At 43.8% G+C, this 20,863-nt stretch overlaps 1 protein-coding gene across 2 annotated transcripts; it reads left to right on the top strand.

The window, feature by feature from the left end:
- Positions 1-1,640: 1,640 nt before the first annotated feature.
- On the top strand, positions 1,641-20,446 carry STYX (serine/threonine/tyrosine interacting protein). 2 transcript variants are annotated; one of them, XM_051621187.1, is made up of 11 exons: positions 1,641-1,879; positions 11,616-11,648; positions 12,515-12,568; positions 13,696-13,793; positions 14,903-14,963; positions 16,798-16,834; positions 17,391-17,430; positions 17,514-17,564; positions 18,143-18,215; positions 19,184-19,277; positions 19,926-20,446. In XM_051621187.1, exons 1-11 carry the CDS (start codon positions 1,823-1,825, stop codon positions 19,997-19,999), a joined length of 672 nt encoding a protein of 223 aa, XP_051477147.1. In that variant the 5' UTR covers positions 1,641-1,822; the 3' UTR covers positions 20,000-20,446. The 2 variants fall into 2 exon arrangements, with proteins under 2 accessions (XP_051477147.1, XP_051477148.1); XM_051621188.1 differs by lacking the exon at positions 1,641-1,879 and adding an exon at positions 2,439-2,760.
- Positions 20,447-20,863: the final 417 nt, after the last annotated feature.

Below are 20,863 nucleotides of genomic sequence, written 5' to 3'. Positions count from 1 at the left end.
GCTCCAGCCAGTGTGCTTGGAACAATGAGAAAATGAAATAAAATTCAGTTTCTGAGCACTACAATGATGTAAACACTGAGCTGAGCTTCTGGCATTTCCTTGGAGAAGGGTAAAAGATGCCAAGCTGTTTCCTAAAGGCCCAGGAGTGGTTATAGCTCATTTTTTTAAAGTTTGGGCTGTAAATTAGGGCTGCCGACACCCATCTCTGTCCCTGTCCTCGATGCTAGCTGGAGGTGGGAGCTGCAGTTTTGCTGTTGCTTTCTCCTTTGCCATTTTCTTTTTCATCTTTCACTGGAAGGGAATTGCAGTGCTGAAGGAGCCGTTGCTGAAATGTGATTGTCAGAGGTTTCTCAGGGGGAAATTAGCAAAATGTTTAAATAGTTTGGGGTGGTACCTTGAGTCCAGCACAGCAGGGCACCAGGGAACCTCAAAAAGCAGAAAAACAGGTTCCTGCCCCAAGACTGGTGTGTTAGAGTGTTACTGTTTTAACATATCTCCCTTGACGCAGAGAAAGAGCCTACGTTTAGGAAGGAGACATTGTTATTTATTGCAGGTTTGTGCTTGGTGCCTTCCCACAAATGAAGCACCCCAAACGAGGTTTTTCACAACATTTATACATAAAATGATAAAGTTATCAAGCTTCCATCTCCATCCTCCTTATAGTGATTGGTTAGTGATGCATGCTTAGGGGAAAGGCCTTCACCTGGGCAGGGGTCTTTGACCTGGGGGTGTGATCTTCAGTATTATGATATTACAAGGAGCTAAGTTCACCAAAAGGACACAATATGGCAAGTTCTGTAACTCCAGCTTCCCAGCTGGTTCAGTAGTCGTTCTTTTCTCAACTTTAGGTCTTTTCATCACATCCTGCATTCCTCAGGTCTGATAGACCTTGAGTCTTCTTGCCAAGTTACTGATGTACATGAAACACCCTCGAAACATCTTGATTGCTACTTCAAGGCTTTTGTTATTCCCGGCCTTGCTAACTGTGGTCTAATCGTGTGCTTCTCTGATCACAATTTTAACTTGTATATAGACAAAATAATCATATTATTCTACGTTACTGAGTTCTTTTTTCCAAAGAGAGGGTGTTCCCCCCATGCACAGGCAGGGCCTGCTTGAGAATGTTGGTGACCCCCCCAGAGCTGAGACTTGAGGCAAGCTGATCAACGGTGGATGAAATGGAGCATCCTGCTTGTCCAGAGGGAAGCAGCTGGGTTTTGGTGTTGAGGGAGAAGCCACAGGTAGCGGCAGGGTGAGGGGAAGGCGAAGAGAAGGACACCTCTGGCAGCGTCGGTGGCTGTGAAATGGCAGCCCAGGCGTCAGCCGCTTCGGGCCTGCACATCCAACCGCAGAACCTGGGCCTGGGCCGCTGCCCACCTGTAGCGGGAGGGGGGGGAAAGAAAAAAAAAGAGGCTCGTGGAAGAAGTTCTCAAGAGCGGGGTTGCCAAGAGTTCACGAGCCGAGCCGGCGAAGCTAACGGCGCCTGGGGAGCGGGCCCTGAGGCCGGGCCCCGCCTCAGGAACGGGAAAGGAGGGACGGGGCCCGGGGGATGGCGGCGCTGGAGAGAGGGGCCGGGGGCGGGCGGAGGGAAGGGAGGAGGAGCGGCGGGAGGAGGAGGAGGGAGGAGGAGGGAAGAGGCGGCGGCAGCAGCAGCAGCAGCAGCAGCATGGCGGCCGGGCGCGAGCGGCTGGGCGCGCCGCCGCCTCCCCCGCCTCCCGCCGCCGCCGTTGCTCCTCAGCCGGAGCCCGCGGGCTCGCTGCCCAAATAGCCGCCCCTGCCCCCCCCCCCCCCCGGCCCTGCCCCGCCCGGAGACCGCCCGGCCATGGAGCTCGCCAAGCCGGCCTTCCCCGCGCTGCCGCAGGCCAAAGAGGACTCCGAGGTGAGCGGCCGAGGGGAGCTGCCGGGGCCCGCCTCACGGCAGCCGCCCGCCTCGGCCTCCCGCTCCCCCGCCCTGCCGCCCCTTTTCCCCAGCCCGGCGGGTCCCCCCTGGGTGTTTGCTCCTCCCGCTCCCCGCTGCCATCCCGGCGCAGGCCTGGCCGCCGGGTCCCGCCTCTCCCCCCCGCACCCCGGCCCCGCTGCCTCTCCTCGGCTTCTCCGCGGCCTTTGCCGCCCTCGCAGACCCCCCGGTTCCCTCCGGCTGCGAGGGGGTGCCCGCCGGCCCGGGCCCCCCTCCCTCCCCGCTTCATCTCGGCTCACGCCGCTCGCTTGGCCCTGTTCCCCCCGGGGAGCTGCCCCCGCTCAGCTTGCTGTCCCCACCCCGGGGTGTCTCGGCCTGCCCCGCTGGCCGCCCCTTTTTGCTTTTCTGCTTCCCCTGGGCACGGTCACCAGTCCTGCCCGCCTGCTGCCCGCTTGCCCCTTGGCCTGTGGGCGCCGAGAGGCGAGGGGCTGCCAGCAGCGAGCACCTGTGTCCCCTTTCCCAGCGGCTGCCGACTCTGAGGTGCCTCAGCAACACTTTGGCACTCAGGAGAGCCCCTCGGGGAAGGCATTTGGGTGGTGGTCAAGAGCCCGGAGTCCTCTGCAAACCGAGGCACAGGTGGTGGGTGATACCTCGCGGAGGCTGAAACCGCGTCCTGCTGGGTGCCAGGAGGAGTCGGGGCAGTGGGGTGTCTGGTTTCTGGGCTCGGCTGAGCTGCTCCGTCCTAACCCTGCGGCCTGGAGGTGTGTTTTCATGGGGCACAGGCAGTGCCAGATGCTTCATGCGAAATGTCAGCGGTGTTCGTGAGGAGAGGGAGGGTATCTGAGCTCCCCCCAGGTCCACAGGTTGGCACGTATTTCCTCAACATCAGCACTTGTTTCTGGAGTTACGGGTGAATGCAGTTCTTGTGGGAAGTCACCTCAAATATGGAAGTTAGGGTGTTGTGGTTTTTTTTCTTCTTTGGTGTCAAGATTTAATACCCCGTTTCACTTCACGGCTGTGGAGGTGTTCACAAGTCATCTTCATTGTTTTCAGAAAGCTGTCATCACTTTGTATCTGAACACAAATGATAGGCCACCCTGTGAGGTTCATAATCCATTTGTTTTATTTTTTTTTTTCTCTGGAGAAACCAATAATATTATCTACATTTACTTCTGCAAGTGGTGAACTAAATCAGTCTGGATGGCTTTTCAAATCTGTCTATAACTAGAATGGCTTAAAAGGAGTTGTGTGGTTAAATAGTTTTAAAAACAGGTTTTGCTGCCAGTCTTGACTCTTAGCTGATGAAAACTGAAAATATAATGGTGACCTTCAGAGGAGACTTAATTTTTTACTTATTTTATGCTCTCTCAATAGTATAGAGTGTTAAAACTTAACATGCTGCAAGAACATAGTGGAGAATTTCAAGGACTGTTTGAAAAAGCTTGAAGTGTGATTTAAGTTTTTTTGCAATATCTTATGTTTGTGTCAGACTTGACCTAAATACGCTGTAGTTGGAGTATTTGGGGGAAACAGAAAAGTTAAAGCCAGTGAAAACTCTTGTGGAGCTAACTTGCTAAGCAAAGGGTGAGAGACTCCAGCCTTGGGCCTTCAGCCTGATCCTTAAGAGGCTTTGGAAAAGCAAACTAGCTAAACTAAAACCATTCTGCCCACGAAATGTAGTTGTTCGTGGAAAGCTGAAGATCACCTCTAGTGTGTTGCAGTGAGGAGGGTCTTTAATGAGGAGGACTCTCTAGTATTATTTCAGGAAGTTCGGTTTAATGCTGCCATGGTGGATTTGCTTTCAAGGTATTGGAGGGGGAGGGAAGTGGAGAAGAGAGAACTGGGGAATGCCTGGTTTGCTTCCTGGTGTAGGCTGCTCAAGAGTGAGTGCAACTTTGTGGTCATTTCAAGGCAAGTTAACTACCAGCTCTCTCTTCTCCTGGCTGACTCTCATAACCATGTGACAGCTTAAATAATAATAATTTTTAAAAAACACCAGACAAATCAGTGAGCTGATCTGGTGGACTACACGGCTGCACGCTGCCTTGGGCTGGCAGAAGGAACAGAGTGGCAAGGCTATCTGTGGAGAGGTGACAGCAGCCTGCCCTGGGGTTGACTTGGGCAGGCTGCAGAAATGTATCCAGAGAAACAGGTCAGTTTCCTGGCCTGTGGCTTGTTTGCAATGTCCCTGATCCATACGTAGTATTACAGATTGCTGGATTTTTAAACTGCTTGGCCGTTGGTACTTCCTGGAGCTTGTGAAATGCCACGTCAAGAAATGCTGGTGATATTTACCTGCTGGAGGGAGTTGTGCCTTCGTTGCATTCCTAATCTGATACCAGCTCAGCAACTGGACCTGGAATTCCTTCTTCTGAGTACTCTTAGTGATATGTGTCACTTTCTTTTTTTTCCATTCAGTTTGTGTGTACCTAAAAGTTCATTCAGGTGGTGAAACTGTGTTGGCTACAGGTCAAGCACAGACAGGTACTGGCCAGTGTCTGCCACAGTCGAGGGCAGAGGGTCCTTATGTCACCTGAGTGTTTCCTACCTCTGATTTTTTGATATTAAACATGTAACTCATCTTGCAAAGCTTTTCTGTTCTATGTCATGAACATCTGTAAACTCTACATGTTCTTTTCCAGTTTGGTGATAGTGAAAATGCCAGAGTCTTATGAGTAGCAGTGATCATGCATGGCATTTCTAATCTTAGCTTTATATGTCTTTTTCTAAAATTGGCACGTTTTTCAAGATGAGGTCTCAAACTTTCTTAACTTAGAGAAATGCAGATAGTTGTTTTTTTATTCAGTATAAACATGTATGGCTACAGACCCATTAAGAGGGTGAGGTTAATTAGTGCATGCTGGCATGTTAATACTGACACATCTTAGCACTTCTGGAAAGATGGGAAATAAGGACTGGAATAATTCAAATAATCTATTGACAATTATTTCCCCATTAAATTTTAAACAAAAAAGAATAGCACTAGAATATGTGTACTGGTAACATAGCAATAACTACCAGTTCATTTCTTTGTTAAAACATTAGCAAATTTGCTTGCAAGCAGGCTGAGTAAACCAGTATTCCAGATGTATTTAGACATTTTTTTTAGGACTCTCCTTGTTTGTTGTAATGGAATTATCAGCTTACTGACTAAACAGTAGTATTTGCCTTTTTATGTGTGTAAAAAAACTGAGCACTCTTCAGCACATGATTTTTGAAGAAATGTGCATTTCTTGGCAGCTATTTTTAGTCTGAAATGCTAATGTCTTTTTGACTGCTTTTTAAACGGGGCAGTAGTGCAGTCAGTCTAAAGGTGGAACAAATTTCTTCAACTTTTTTACTTTTGTTAGGAAACATAAAGTGGTTCCCTTCCCCTGCAGACTCTTTAAAACAAGCAGGAAGCCTGTCTCATAACATTTATTTTACCTGCCCACATAACAGAGCAAAAGAAACTTAAAACAAGTGCAGTGTCGTGCTGGGAGATGTAAATCAGGTGACAGGTTTTGATCCTGACTCTGTGGGATACTATCAGACTACTTGGCATGTATCAAAAGCAGTGCAACTGAAGCTGAGCTGTCTTTGTCAGTTGTGATTAACTCATGCCTGGTGTCTGTGGGAAGCCTCTGGAAGAGCACAGGCATCCATCCCCACAGAGCTGAAGGTGCTCACAACTGGAGCAGCTTGTACAACTGGGGACTTAAACCAGGCTTTTTGTAAATCTATATGAGGGTTTTAAGGAGACCTGTGGGGTCTGTGGCTGTCTTGGTACTCCAGGCTGTAGCTAAAAAGAAAAAAGGCACTAAAAAGGATATAATTACACCATTATAAATAATTCTAAGAATAATCTGAATGCAGTTTTTCCTTTCCTGGTTGCCAGTAAAATGTGTTCATTAGTGCTCATTCTACATTGTAAAAAGGGAATCATCAAGACCTTCATTGTCGCGGGTAGAATTTCTGGGGGGTGAATGCAGAAGAAGTACTACTAGAAACAGTTCTGATGAGTTTCAGCTTCTGTGCAAGTCTGTTTGAAAAGAAAATAATGCAAAAAGTGTAGTGGTCTTGCCACTTGGCTGTGGGCTTCACATAAGCTGAAGAATTCCGCCTCCCCTGCTCTGTCAGGCGGGGATGAAAGCCAGCACTGAGGACCCTGCATGCTAACTGGTCTAGGGGTATCTTTTGGGACCAAAGTTACAGAATAGAACAAATGAGAAACATTTGCTTCTTATCTGTATTATATTTCTCCTTTCCCTTTAGTTGCCTTAGTCTACCTTGTAGCCTTTTCCATGGCTTGTGTATCTCTTTTGCCAAAATAACCTTTATTTTCCTGTGGTACGCTTCTTCCTTCCTCTGTGTCATACCCACCAACTATTGTTTTTCTCTCCACCTTCCTGCTCTTCCTTTGTATTTTCAAAAGCCAAAACATCTGTATGATGAGCACTTCCCGTTGTCCCAGTGCTTTTCATAAACACAAACAAAACCCTGTTTAAAAACTGCTTCCCATGGGCTCTGTGACCCAGGGAGGACTTGCCCTTACAGCACAGCCCATCTAACAGCTGGCTTTGCTAAGAAGTGACCTTACCCATCCTGCCAACTGTCCAGTGTTGTCATGGTCTTATTCCTGATGCTTGTCTGACCTGTGGTGACCTGAAGCAGGGAGCAGACAACCAGCTTTGCTAAAAAATCTTGAATTTTGGGCTGTTACAGTTTCCTGAGGGTGGTGACCAGAAGATTAAACAACTGCATGAGGATGGGAATGTGACCTCACCCTTTAACCAGCTGCTGCCAGAGCCTTCCTTGCCCCTGTTAGTGCAGCTTTGTTCTTGGTAGTGGCATACCCATATCTTGAGTAAACAAAAATAGTTGAATTTTTTTATATTTTATATATAAAGTACATAGAGTGTATATATATATAAAGTACATAAGCTTGTACTGCTACCCAGAAGAAAAGAATGTGTTTAGCCCTGAAGTGGTCAGACATTTGAACTAAATAATTGTCGTAGGTCCCTTCCAGCTGAAATAATTCTAATATATAAATACCTATTTATTAAAAAGAAACACTTCTAACTGTAATAATTATCCCAAGAACATATGAGGCATGACTGAAACTGAAGACACAGCCTTTCATTTAATTCTTCTTTAGCTAATTTTGAGACTCTTGAAGTAGCAGGCTTCATACTGATATACATGAGAGGTTTCAGTAATATGCAAATATTTTTTCTTGAATTTGCTTTCAATACTTAATTTGTCTGTTGGCGAAAGGATGGCAAATGAATATTCTCTCTTACTCCTTCAGTATTTCATTATATCTTTTTACAATTGTTCCATTTGACAAAGTCTGCTCGTGGAACTAGCTTTATTTTTGTGCTGGTTTTTAATAACCCCTCCTCCCCTTTTCTTGTGCTGTATCAGCTGAGGGCTTTTTTCCAAATGCTATCCAAAATACTTTAAAACCCAAGACGTGATCTAATTTAATTGCCTGAATTAGACTTAAAACTGCCTCAAAATTAAACATAAAGCTTTTGTGTCGAGGCTGAGGGATCGGGACCCTGCCACAAGCTGTAGCTTAATAATGAGGGGTGATAGTAGTTAATATAACCATAGCAGTTAATATAACCATCCCCTCAGACTGTTTTGATATAACTCTGTTTGGCTGTAATCTTAATTTCCTGTACAGAGGGGTACAAAGTTGTAGCCAAGAGAGCAGTTGACAAGAGCAGGTGATGGAACCGAAGCAGGTCAATGTGGCTGTTACTGCTGTAACAGTTGCTTCCAGCTTTGCTTTCAGCTTTGCTTTCACAACTTGTGGAAGATTGTTGTGCCAGGTTTGGAGAGGAGAGACTTGGAGTGTTAAAGCTTATTTGAATATTCCACTAGACAGAGAAACAAATGCAGGCAAGAGGATTCCAGCAGCCCTAGATTTTTGAGGTACACAAGGAACGATCCATCATGAAGAAGTCTTGCTGTGATGAAGATAAATCTGCACAGAGAGGTAAATGCTGCTATTAATCAACAAAAAAGAGCTGTCTGAGTGTTGGAAGAGGGTCAGAAACCTGGAGTGGTCAAGTGGGTTTTGCTGGGAATTGTGTGAAGCTTCCCAGAAGGACTTGAGCAATGATCTTGTAAGCAGGGAAGGAGTCAGTGCAGATGGTGGCTGATGCCCAGTGATGCTGAGCAGATAAGGAGCAGCAGATATAAGTCTAGAAAAGACACTTCTTGCTGTTGGATTCTCCTTTAAACTACTTGATTTATTTTACTGGTGTGTTTTTCAGCACTGTTGAGAGCTGCTTCCTTCATCTAGGGTAGCTGTGATTTGCAGGTTCTGCAAATCACACAGCAACAACAGTTTAACCATAATGCAGTGTTGTGGATTGTATTTCAGCCAGAGCTGAGCTTTGGCAAAGACCAACTGAGATATACCTTTTGTGGTATGTGGAAGTTAGATGGGCCTTCAGACTTAAACTGTTGGTTAGGAACTAGTTCAGCAATGTCACATAGATCCATTTCACTCCAGCTCTTCTGGTGAGGCACGTGCAGATTGCGTTGTCTTTAAAAGCAGCAACCTTTGCTTTTCTGTACATCTTGAGCATAGATAATCTGAATGTCAAGGCTGTTAAAATTAAAAAAATCATAATATTTTATATCAAGCCCTAGCCAAGGTCACTCTTTCAGGAAGAAGTCCATATGTATTTGTTTGCACATATCAATATAAGGTGTCAGATTTTTTGCCATTAAACTGTTCTAAAGAAGAAGTGGGATAGTTATGGCAAAACACTAACAAAATACCAGCAGTTTGGGTATTGGTTACCAAGAAGCTCTTTGTAGCATAGACAAGTCTCACCTATTCATTCATATCTTCAAATTATTTCAGCTAGAGATTGGCTGTAGGTGGGGAAGGGAGGGCTTTGAAATGTGCTTTATTCCCTTCTCTCTTGCTGCTTGCTTTTTTGTGGGACAGCAGTTGAAGTGCTTAGATAGTCCCTGGCCGTTCATTCATACAAATACAAAGTGCAGCAGCCATGTGCTGTGAACACCCTCAGCAAAACAGCTGAGGTGTCTTTTAAGCTCTTCCATCAGTGAATCACAGTCTCATTTGGGAAGGTATGTCAGAAGTGAGAGGCTCCTCTTTTAAAACTTTAGAGATGTAGGGATTATTTTTTGCATCCCTTCTCTTCACTTTTGTCTCTGGCAAGTATTGAATGTGATGTCTACCAGCGAATTGTCTCTGTATAACCTACCAAATACTGAGCAGAAATGAGAGCTGCTCTATCCAGCCCTGGCATCATCAGGCAGTTTCATAGCAAAATTATAGTATTTGGTCTGATAAAAAGAGAAACTTCCAGCTGTTACTGCTTCAGACAGTGTGGAAAACATGGTTGATGAATGAATTCCTTAAAATGAGACCTTTGCTTGGGTCCAGTCTACATTAATAGATTATTTTTTTTACAGAATTTTGCATAACATTTGAATAAATGTGCATTGTTAGTTTAAAAGCCTTGAAGGGCTGTCAGGAAATCACCAGAATCACTTTTGGCTTTTGGAAGAACATTGAAGACTAATGTCTGGAGCCAATACTGCAATTTTTATCTTGTTCAGAACATCTGTGACATCTGTGTTCTTTGGGATTTTTGGCTTCCTCCAAACTGTACATTGCTAAATTCTTGCCTACTTATTTTGCACCATTTATAGTTGTTGGGACTAACACAATTTCCTGCTTCTAATGCATCTGAAAGGAATACTTGTCAAGGATTAAGTCCCCTTGACCAAAGAAGTGATCAGTTTGTGGTTTCATTATGCTCCAAATTCACACTTCAGTTCTACATATAAATGGAGTAATAAACCCACTGAAGCACTTGTGTACTCCTGGTGTATAGCTTAAGCTTTTCAGAGTTTGTTACTTGTAGTGTTGTTTTTATACTTGGACAAAACTTGGTTTTTCTTGCTTTTTGATGAATGAATTCTGTTTTCGTATATCCAGTGAGACAACAGGATTATGCTAAAACACTCTCAGGTCAACCTTCAAAGGATACAGTTCCATAAATATTGTCCTTTTGCCACAGGATTTCTACTTTTTACTACCAGGAGCTTTTATTATTACAGCTGGAACACACAAAAATAACTTAACTACATCTCTGTGTCTTTAGGAAAGACCATTTCAGTGTGTTTTATTTCCCTATTTGTGCTACCATTTTAGGTAGTATTGGAGTAACTATTTTGACTGGCTTAATGTTTGTTTGCTTTCTTAGAAATCCTGTCTCAGATGCAATTGAAGTGGTTTCCAGAATAACTTCACTGCTACCAAAATCCTTTCTAATTCCACTACCAGGAGCTGGCAAAAGCTCCCTGTGTCACTGGGTGTGTGTCTGGGGGGGAAGCACTGGATTTATTTTGTAAAAAGAGGATGAATGTGAAATGGTCCAACTGCAGGTGTGAAGGTGTGGACAGTGCTGCAGTTGAAGGGCCTGGATCTTTCTTGGTCTAATCCTGACCTCACTTCAGAGGTGGAATATTTAGTTTAACTTCTTCCTAGTTTTGAAGGGATTGCAACATATCAAGAACCACATATGGCAATGTTTTTTCTTAGCTGCCAGTGTGTGTGTGTGTGTGTGTGTGAAGCAAACAACAAAGTTATGTGAATAAATATATGCAGGCTATTTGATCTGCTATGTTTGCCTATTTCCTTCTTTTTTTTTTTTTTTCTCTCCAGCTGGTAACTGTGATCTCAGAAAAAACTCCTTCATGTGTGAGGGTCAAAGAATGAGTAAGAGCCTGTTAATAGAGGACAGTGGGAGTTGTAAAGAAGGGAAGACAGGAACAGAGCCTGCCTGAGCATTTTCCTCTTCAGCTTTGGCAGCTCTGTAAAATGGAGCAAAGGATGAAAATGTTGATCCTGGCACTTGCTCTGGGCAGTTCTAATAGATTGAGTTGGATGATAGTGACTGGTCAGCTGGGAAGGGGTGGTTCCCAAGTGGTGAACCTTGACAAACTTGTGGGTCTGAGATGCGTGGCAGGTTGTGACATGCTGTCTGTAAAGTAACTGATGAGCAGTGTCATGTCCTTGTGGCCAAACATAAGCAGGTGTGTTTGCTGTACAAAGATCCTTCCCTCTGCACTGTCTAGGATGTAGAAAAGTGGAGATTCACTCCAGTGGCTGGAGAACATCAGTTTCTCGAATTATTAAAGCTAAATCCTGAATATTCAAAATAAGGTCAACTTGAATGCACCAGGCAAGGCAGTGTGGATTTTAAGGGTGTTGCCTGCCATACTTGTTATCTCCTAACTGTTTTTTCAGTGGCTAGAGGAATGTACCAGTCAAAGGAGTTTTCTTGCCTTTGTGGCAAGTACAGAATGTTCTCAGGCTCTTTTCCCTTTTTCTTTTTTTCCCTTCCCACTTCAGAAGGGAGTTTCTAAGCAGGGAGTTGAGGTGTGGATGTACAGCACACTGGTGATTCTGCACAGGCTTCATCACTGATGATGTCAAGTGCTTGAGGTTTCCTCACATGAGCTTTCAAAGTTGTGTTCCTTGCACTTGAGTGTTACTGGTATCCATGTGGAGAGCTGGCAGTAAGTGTAAGCAACATACCTGTTGTGTAGCAGGTGGCTTGTGCAATCTGCTGAACATAATCTTTGATTCTTTTACATAACATGCACATACAGATCTCTGCCTGAATGTGTTTTTCCCTCTATGCATATATAATTATTCTTTTATTTTATTTTTAAGGATTGGACCTATCCCATGAGGAGAGAGATGCAGGTATGACACACTTTCATTTCTCATTTGAATCAAAACTCATGGTGCATTCAGTAAGAAAGAAAGAGGAAAAAAAAAAAAAGGCCCTAAAAAAAGCTGCTATCAAAATCAGTCTTGAGGGGCAAAGTGTCAGGCAGCACCATGGGAGAGGTGTGCAAGGGCTGCCAGCTTAGAGTGTGGGTGTGCTTGGAGCTCTGTTGTGCAAGGACTTGGGGGGGGGGAAGTTATTTTGTCCTTCAGAATCCCCAGAACACTACATTTTTGTCTTTGTGAATGTTTTTAGGAGATGGCTGTTAAAAATGTGTTGGAGCTTTGATTTTTAACTTATATTTGGTTGGAAGCAAATGTTTTCAAGTAGGAGGGACAATTAACATTTTCCTACCATGGTGCCACCCAAATCTTTGCAGAAGATCAGATCTACAGACCTACATGTCCCTGTTGTTGGGGAGATAAATGGTTAAAAAATTGCTCTTTTCCTGCTGCTAGGACAAAGCTAGAAGGTTTACCATGCATGTCTCTTTTTCCCTGAGAGCCATTTGGAATTAATTCCAAGACATGATTATATGCTAAGTTAGAGTTCACTTCATTTGATCTGGGGCTGGGTAAGGTGCAGTAATCAAACTGGAACTTAGCCTAAATAAAGGATGTGATTCCCATTCCAAAACAAGATCTCCTGCATAAAGATCAGGTTTCTTTTATTTTGCCAAGCTGATTATTTTTTTCCCTTGTCCTGTTATAAATGACACTTGATGACACATCTCACTGGTATGGAGATTACTTGTTTCTGTGGCTATAGTCTGAGTTGAGGGCAATGGATTATTTCAAATAATTGTGAGTTGGTATTAAATGTCTGTTTTTCTGCCCCCTAGGAAATATTACCTGGGTTATTTTTAGGCCCATATTCTTCAGCTATGAAAAGCAAGGTATGATTTTTCAGTTTAGTGTCTCTTAAGGAAACATTCCTGTGGTGCTTTGTTACTGTGGTGATCTGTTCAAGTGTTCTCTCTATAGGTGTGAATTTGGTTGAAACATGAAAGCTGCTGCCACAGTAGACGTGACACATGGAGCATTTATGGGATGGTGCTTTCATCCTGCAGGATTGTCTGACTGGGGCTGGTGTTGATGCCTGCCCTTTCCAAAGCAAACCTGAATGGCCACCTCAGGCACTGCTGGGGCAGTTGACACAAGATTGTTTTGCTTAATCTTGTGAGCTAAAGGGCTAATTTGGGAGCAAAATGTAAAAAGAGCCCTGATTATTTTTTTTTTCATGTGTTTAGATGTTCTGCATGCACTTGTACACACACACACACACACACACACAGGTGTGCTCTCTCAGTGCAGCTGGTCAGCTTTGCCTGATCCTTATCAACCATAGAAAAGCACAAGTTTGAAGTGACTTGCACACTTACTGCAGGGAGTGTTCATGTGGGAACTTTTTATATTAAAGTTTAATCTTATAGTGAAGCCTGAATATGATTTGTGTCAGAAAAAAAGGAAACCATTTGTGACTGATCAATCAATTTCCTTTGCTAAAGTGTTGTAACACAAAGCAGAACTGGGAACTCACACACTTAACAGTAAAACAAGGTAAATCACATCTACACTAAAGCCAAGCACTGCTAAGACCAAGCTTGTGCCTGCAAGTTTGGCTCAGTATTCAACTGATCTTAGTGTCAAAGAGGAGATTCCAGCAAGAACCCAGTGCTCCGTGGAAATAACTGCATCATGCAGGGACTTGCAATGTCAGGCAAAGTGAAAGGTGAGCAGAGACAAACAGCTTCATTGAATCCTGCCTTTGCTGCCTGTTCCTTTTCTCCTGGTCTCAGGAATGCTTTTTCCTGCACCTGTTAGTGGTTGTGTTTTCTCTTGTTGAAAGACAGTTTTTCACACTGTGCTTTGAATATTAGACAACTAGCTCTCATTCTCCTTGAGTACATGATATAGCCCTGTTGTATATTGAAGTACACCTTTTCTTTGTATTACTGTGCAATAGATGGTTCAGTAATTTAAAAAAAACCCCTGTTGTGTGTTTTTTTTCCTTTTTCCACAGCTACCTATACTTCAGAAGCATGGAATAACCCATGTCATATGTATACGGCAAAACATTGAAGCAAATTTTATCAAACCAAACTTCCAACAGTTATTTAGGTGAGAAATGATCATAACATGCAGAACTGCAAACAATTAATGGTCTTACTTTTAAACACCTTATTTTTATATGAATGATATTTTGGTTTGGTGTTAGTGTTCTTTACAGATATTTTCATATTGTTAAAAGTGTTTGAAAAATCTGCTAAGATGTAGGAAGACTTAAATTCAGACCATGATGTTTATTCATACATCCAACTATAGACATAGACAAAGGAGAAGTATCCATTAGTTTACAGTGACTGTCTCCAGTTTTAAAGTCATTAGTCCTGAGTACAGTTGGTCCTGCTAATAAAATATTTGAGGTAACTTCATCAGAATATGTGTACCTCTGGAAAAGTTGCAAAGAAAGAAAGAAGCCCCAAGAAAAAAACCACTAGCCTGTATTTACAAACTTGTGGGCAGCACACTGCTTTCTGACCAGGTGGGATCACCTGGAGCACAGCACTTCTGAGTAGAGTGCTGGAGCAGCTCTGCTCTGGAGACAGGCTGGGAGAGTTGAGATGTTCAGCCTGGAGAAGAGAAGGCTCCAGGGAGACCTTAGAGCACCTTCCAGTGCCTGAAGGGGCTCCAGGAAAGCTGGGGAGGGGCTTGGGACAAGGGCAGGAGGGATGGGACAAGAGGAGACAGTTTCAAGCTGAAAGAGGGGAGATTGAGATGAGATCTGAGGAAGAAATTCTTTGCTGTGAGGGTGGTGAGACCCTGGCCCAGGTTGCCCAGGGAAGCTGTGGCTGCCCCATCCCTGGCACTGTTGAAGGGCAGGTTGGATGGGGCTTGGAGCAGCCTGGGCTGGTGGGAGGTGTCCCTGCCCATGCAGGCAGGTTGGAACTAGATGTTATTTAAGGTCCATCCCAACCCAGACCATTCTGTGATGATTCTGTGATAACTTTCACTCCGAGGGGTGTTTTTTTTTCAGGGAATGTTGGAGAAGGTTCCTCAGTCGCTTTCCAGAGGTTGCTTGTTAGTTAGAAAGTTCTGGAGCTCAGAGCAGGAAGTGAAGCCAGGAGGGCAGGGCTGGCTTCCCCCTGCAGGGCTGGGTCAACCTGCACATGTACCCGTGGCAGCAACTCAGTGTTATTGTGTACTCACAGCAACTGTTTTCATTGTAGGTATTTAGTCTTGGATATTGCAGATAATCCAGTTGAGAATATAATACGATTTTTCCCTATGGTAAGTATTGGTGTGTTAATGGGAATGGATTGGGAATGGAGTTGCCCAGTAAGACTTTTCTGAACTAAGAACAATTTTCAATTTGGGTTGCCCAGCCTGGGGCACCTGGAAGGGCTGTGAACTCCTAGGTGACCTTAGTATTGTCACTTGAGTAAGTGTAATTAACTCCTTTTTGCAAGAGACTGGGGCAGAGGTAGAAGAGCTGTATCTTACTATGTTCTAAAAAAAAAAAAGGCACCAGAACTGGTCTCAAAACAAAGAAATGGGGTTGTGGGAGAATGCTGGAGAGCTTGGCTTGTATGAAAGTTACTTTTTGAGCCCAACAGTGTTTACATCTCTTGTATCAAATACTAAACCAAACTCATAGGGGAACAGTAGCTCATTGGAATATTGAACCATGTTTACTGCAGAGGAATTAAAAAGTAACTAAGTTAAATATATACTGATATTTGGAAACAGAATAAAGCCTTAGTTTTGAGCTATGTCTTCCTATCTTTGTTTGAGGTTAGTTTGCAACACAGCAAAAGTATTTTGTTCCTTTGCCCCCTCAAAAAAGCAAACAAACCACCAAAAAGCTCTCCTGGATTCCCTGTACGCAGCAGAGGTGGTCGTGTTTGTGCTGCAGAACAAGGTGGCACATCAGCTGATAGCTTGCAGCTGTTCTGAAATATAAGACTGATCAAACAGCATCCTGTGTACTGTGTCCAGCTCTGGAGCCCTCAGCAGGAAGGACATGGAGCTGTTGGAGAGATTCCAGAGGAGGCCATGGAGATGATCCCAGGGCTGGAGCAGCTCTGCTCTGGAGACAGGCTGGGAGAGTTGGGGTGTTCAGCCTGGAGAAGAGAAGGCTCCAGGGAGACCTGAGAGCACCTTCCAGTGCCTGAAGGGGCTCCAGGAAAGCTGGGGAGGGGCTTGGGACAAGGACAGGTGTGATGGGATGAGGGGGAAGGGTTTCAAGCTGAAAGAGGGGAGATTTAGGTCAGACATCAGGAAGAAATTCTTCACCATGAGGACAGGAAGGCACTGGAACAGGTTGCCCAGGGAGGTTGTTGATGCCCCCTCCCTGGAGGTGTTGAAGGGCAGGTTGGATAAGGCTTGTGCAGCCTGGTCTGGTGGGAGGTGTCCCTGCCCATGCAGGGAGGTTGGAACCTGATGATCTTTAAGGTCCCTTCCAACCTGAACCGTTCTATGATCCTTTGCCACTCTTGCAGCTATTGACATCTCCATAGATATGTTGGTGTCTTTTTAAGAGTCTAGTCTGAGTTTTCCCCACAATAAATTATTTAGCTTTTGCTTTCCATTTGATCAGCTGTATCGGCCTGGCCACGTTCCACAGACCTCACCACATCACATCTCACCTTACAGGTTGATTAGACCTGCTTTTATAACTGAAAATTGCATTTTAGAACTTCTAGGAAGACAGAGGTGGCAGCAGAGTTGTCCAGCCACAGTGCTGCTGATACACCTGGGGTTTTGCTTGTGGATTTGGTTTGGTTTCTTCCTCCCCAGAAGTGAAACAAAGATACTTGTGAGTTTTTATTATTGTGGCATAACATGGGGCATAATGATTGTTAAAGACACATATACTGGATTTTTATGTATTTTTGTTTCTGGCTTTGCAGTAGTTCTTTTACTGACAATTTTATGGATAGTTAAAAGTAGAAAATATATACATGAATGTCCAGTTGAAGTGGTGTCTAAGGCTGTATAAACAGAGGGTATTATTGTCAGTGTATATAATGACTGATAGCAAAATTCTAACAAATTCAAATGCAAGTAGCAGTAGCATCTAAAATAAACTGAAAATGAGTTTTGTCTTTTTTTTTCTTTTTAGACTAAAGAATTTATTGATGGAAGTTTACAAAGTGGAGGTAAAAATCATATTAACTTTCCTTCATTTACTAATACAAAGTTGTTAAAGCCTTAAAACTAACTTAGTGGTGTGTATTAAAGGCTCTAAAGTATGAGGTTTCCTTAATTTTGGGGGTTTATTGTGCTTGACTTGAACTGTATTATACAAGTTGAGAGCAAAGTGTTCTTTCCTTTTGCCTCTGACTGGAAAACAATCCTCTTTGTGTATCTGGGTTGGTGTTTTGGGTTTTTTTTTTTCACTTCAAACACAATTGTATTTGGGGCATGAGGTGGTTTATTTTTTTTTCCCTTCTCCAATGTGGGGCCTTTAAATCTGCATTGTGGTCCTAGAATGCAGATTCTGCTACTCAGAATGTCAGAGGAGCAGGAATCCATGCTTCTGTATCCCAGGACAGTAATGACAGAGTGTAGTTACTAATCTAGGGTGAAGCAAGACACACCTGTTACTCTCAGGATGTGCCTTGTTCTCCATAACAAGGAAAAACTCCCATTTCAAATCGTTTTCTTCAGCCTACACAAGTGTGGTTGGTTGTGTTTTTGTGTTTTCCTTCTCAGGAAAAGTTCTTGTCCATGGAAATGCAGGGATTTCTAGAAGGTAGGAAACTATCCATCCTTCTTAATATTTTTTTTAAAACAACAGAAATATTTTTTTGTTAATTATTATTTCTTTCTTTTCAGTGCTGCCTTAGTTATTGCATACATAATGGAAACATTTGGGGTGAAGTACAGGTAAGGATAAAGCATGGTTGTGTAGTTGAGCATTAGTCTGAAAAGGCTGAAGTGAGAGAGAACTGAGTAGCTTGATACATCTGTAGGTAGTAATTTCTTAATTCAGGTGGTGTGACTCATTGTTTTGGAGTGAACACGCTCAGTTGTGTGTTGACATGTAAACCAGCTGGTAACTACTGAGGTTGAGTGAAGGTTTCACATGGGGCAGATTATTGCACTTCACTGCAAGTTTCCTTCCACCTTTTCTGCAAGAAGCAGGAGGTACCTGCTGGAAGGGAGGCAGGATGACATCCTGCACAGATGGAGGCCTTGCTCTGAAACTCCAAGGGGCTGTTCTAAGGAGTGTGTTGGAAACAGCCCAGGGAGCTGAAGCCTGGAGGTGGGGGTGGGCAAACAGCATCTTGCCACTGCTGCTTATTTTGCCCAGACACTTTGAGTTACACAGACCAGTTCTGAGGAGTGTTTGGAGGCTGTAAACTTCCGAAGAACTGATAATCAGAAGGAAGGCTCCTGAAACCACAGAGTCTTTGGTCATAGCCTGTTTTCCACTAAGTATTTCCTTTCCTTCTCTTTTTCAGGGATGCATTTACTTACGTTCAAGAAAGAAGATTCTGTATTAATCCTAATGCTGGATTTGTCCATCAACTTCAGGTGACTTTTTTTGCTGGTCATAACTCAAAAGCCATTTGATGAATCATGTTCCTTCAAAACAGCTGTTTCTACTTAGGCTTAACATTCCCTGTAAAGATATGCTGCAAGAAAGTGTCAGAAGCTGTAGCAGAGCTTGGGAGGAAGATGGGTGGGTACCCCAGTTCATTAGACTTCAGCTTTACACAAAGCAAATCTGGGACTGGAGGAGAAATAAAAATCCTGTGCTGTGCAGTGATTAGGAGGCTCTGAAACAGCTGGATTGGTAAGGAAGCTGCCCAGGGAGTGTTGTAGCACCCATCAGTAGTGCTTCTTGACACTTCCAGTCACAGGTGATGAAATTCATAAGTCTGAAACAGCAGACACAATATCCTGAGCTTGCTTTATCCTATTCCAGGAGCCTGGTGGGTGACTGGTGGGCAAACGTCAGGGCAGGGTGTTGAAACAGATTTGTGGTGTCTCAGCTATTGCCTGGCTGGCTGGCAGCAAGATGCCTATCTCCTGAGTTTGTTCTTCTGGTTTTGGTTTGTTTGTTGTTATTTTTTTAAAGTAACTCCTGTGAGGAGCTGTTGGGTAGCACTGGAAGTGTGACAGGTCACTAGAACTCAGCTTCACAGCCACGTGTAGTTTGTCCTTGTAACAAACCTCTGAAGCTACTGTCTTCTAAGCTTGGGTTGTTTCTACTTTCTGAATTGCCTTCTGGAAGCAACGATATGTTCTCTCAGCATTCTCACAGAGTTCTTCTAATGAAAGTGGACTCCCTTCCTTAAAACCACTTCTTTTCATCTGTTCAGATTTCTTTTGCTCTCTCTTCCTGCCAGTTTTTGTCATTCACATCAAAGCAGCAAAGAACTCTCCTCCTCTGAATTCTCTGCCTTATTATAAATCCTCCCTAGTCCATCCTAGTGACCACTCTGAATTACTCCTATATTGCTCTTCATTTGGCATAATGTATTATTCAACTTTTTCAGGAATATGAAGCCATCTATCTAGCAAAATTAACCATCCAGATGATGTCACCACTGCAGTTGGAGAGATCCCTCTCGGTTCCACCTGGGACTACAGGTCAGAAGCCTCTCCTGTTGTGTGTGGTGCTGCCTGCCCTTCCTGGTGCTGTGAGATGATCTGGCACTCCTGGAGACAACCTCCAGCAGCAGCAAATCTCACACCTTTGGGGAGGAGGGTGGCTGCAGTTGGTGTGCAAGCTGTGTTCAAACAGTGTGCAGGACCTAAATATTCTGGTCTCCCAGAGTTGAACTTCCTTGTGGTGTTGTCTGCCCTTCCATACCTTACTGGAGCAGGGCCCTGCTTCTCCCTGTCCTTCAAAAAATCCTGAGTTCCTTAGAGGAATCAAGAGTGACAAGTTGAAAGCAGCCAGTGTTCATGATGTCATTGCTGCCTTTAAAATTAAGGCAGTTGCTCTGAAAAAAAGTTTGGCTGTGCCTTTAAACAGATAGCAGGGGGTTAGGGCAGGTGAAACAGTGTCTTAATCATGGTGCCTGGAACAGCCCCTGCTTCTGAAGGTCAGGAAAAATGGGAGTGGAGGGGGGGAGGTGGAAAGGGAATACAAGATGTGGTGAGTTCTGGGAAGGTTCTGTTCTGAAGTGTGAGGGGAGAGAAGTGCTGTCAGCAGCTGGTGTCTCAAAGGGCAGAGTCCCTGCAAGGAGACCACACGGGGCTGAGCTTCTCAGCTTCATCCTCCTCCCTTTGCAGGAAGTTTAAAGCGAGTGCACGAAGAGGATGAGGAGCTTGGCACCATGCAAGTGGCAGCAGCACAGAATGGATGATACCCCAGGGCAGCACCGTTTGGGTTGTGAATTCCTGCCAAGAAAGGTGAAGAAAACTAGGGGAAAAAAACAACAAAAAAAGGATTTATAATGCAACAGGATGAACACACACATAGCTTCTTTTCAATTACATGTTGCTTTCAGATGTAAATCTGCCTCTGCAACACACTAAGCATCATTTTTAAGATGTTGGACTTCTTGAATGAATAGATGGCACTGATTGTTTTACTCCTTTTTTTACACTTTACAGTTTTATTCTAAACCAAGATTTTTGGACTTGAGAAGAGGTATTATTGCAATAATGCACTTTTCATACTTGAAATTTCTTTATTTGTATGATATAAAGTTATTACTTTAAACAAAATGCAAACCGGGGGGGGATTTGTTTATAAAGTTATTTGTGTAATTTATAACAAGAGACTTTAGTAAAGAAAAAGTTTGCTAAAACTCACCTTGTTCTCACTATATGTTATGGTGATGCTTGTAGAAGTGTGGGTTACAAGCTCTCTGCACTGCTGGCAGTTGAGCAGCAGGAGTGATCTAATCAGTGTTGACTCTTTCCCTTCTTATCAAACTTCATTACATGCTGCATTATCTTGAGCCTGACACTCTGAGACTAATTTAGGAGAAAATACTGGTCTAAAAATCTCTACTTGTTTTATGCAAGTTAAAGTTTAACAGAGTCCTGATGAATAACTGAATTAGCACAGGACTGTCATGTTACCACACAGGGCAGCTGCCCATTTACACACATCAAGGCTGAATTCTTTTAGCTAGCATTAAAGAATTGCTTGTTAACTCCTTCAGTACCAGTTTGAAGATGCAGTGTTCTAGTACACAAATGGGCCAAACTGGTATTGAAGG

Source organism: Apus apus, chromosome 5, assembly GCF_020740795.1.
Source record: "Apus apus isolate bApuApu2 chromosome 5, bApuApu2.pri.cur, whole genome shotgun sequence".
NCBI lineage: Eukaryota > Metazoa > Chordata > Aves > Apodiformes > Apodidae > Apus > Apus apus.
The sequence above is the reverse complement of the archived record's forward strand: the minus strand, read 5'-3'. Positions and strand labels throughout refer to the sequence as shown.

Coding starts and splice junctions, on each gene's coding strand:
- STYX (XM_051621187.1), top strand. CDS start 1,823: ATGGAGCTCGCCAAGCCGGCCTTCCCCGCGCTGCCGCAGGCCAAAGAG. Junction 17,431..17,513: donor AATGCAGGGATTTCTAGAAG/GTAGGAAACTAT, acceptor CTTTCTTTTCAG/TGCTGCCTTAGTTATTGCAT. Junction 18,216..19,183: donor GATTTGTCCATCAACTTCAG/GTGACTTTTTTT, acceptor CAACTTTTTCAG/GAATATGAAGCCATCTATCT.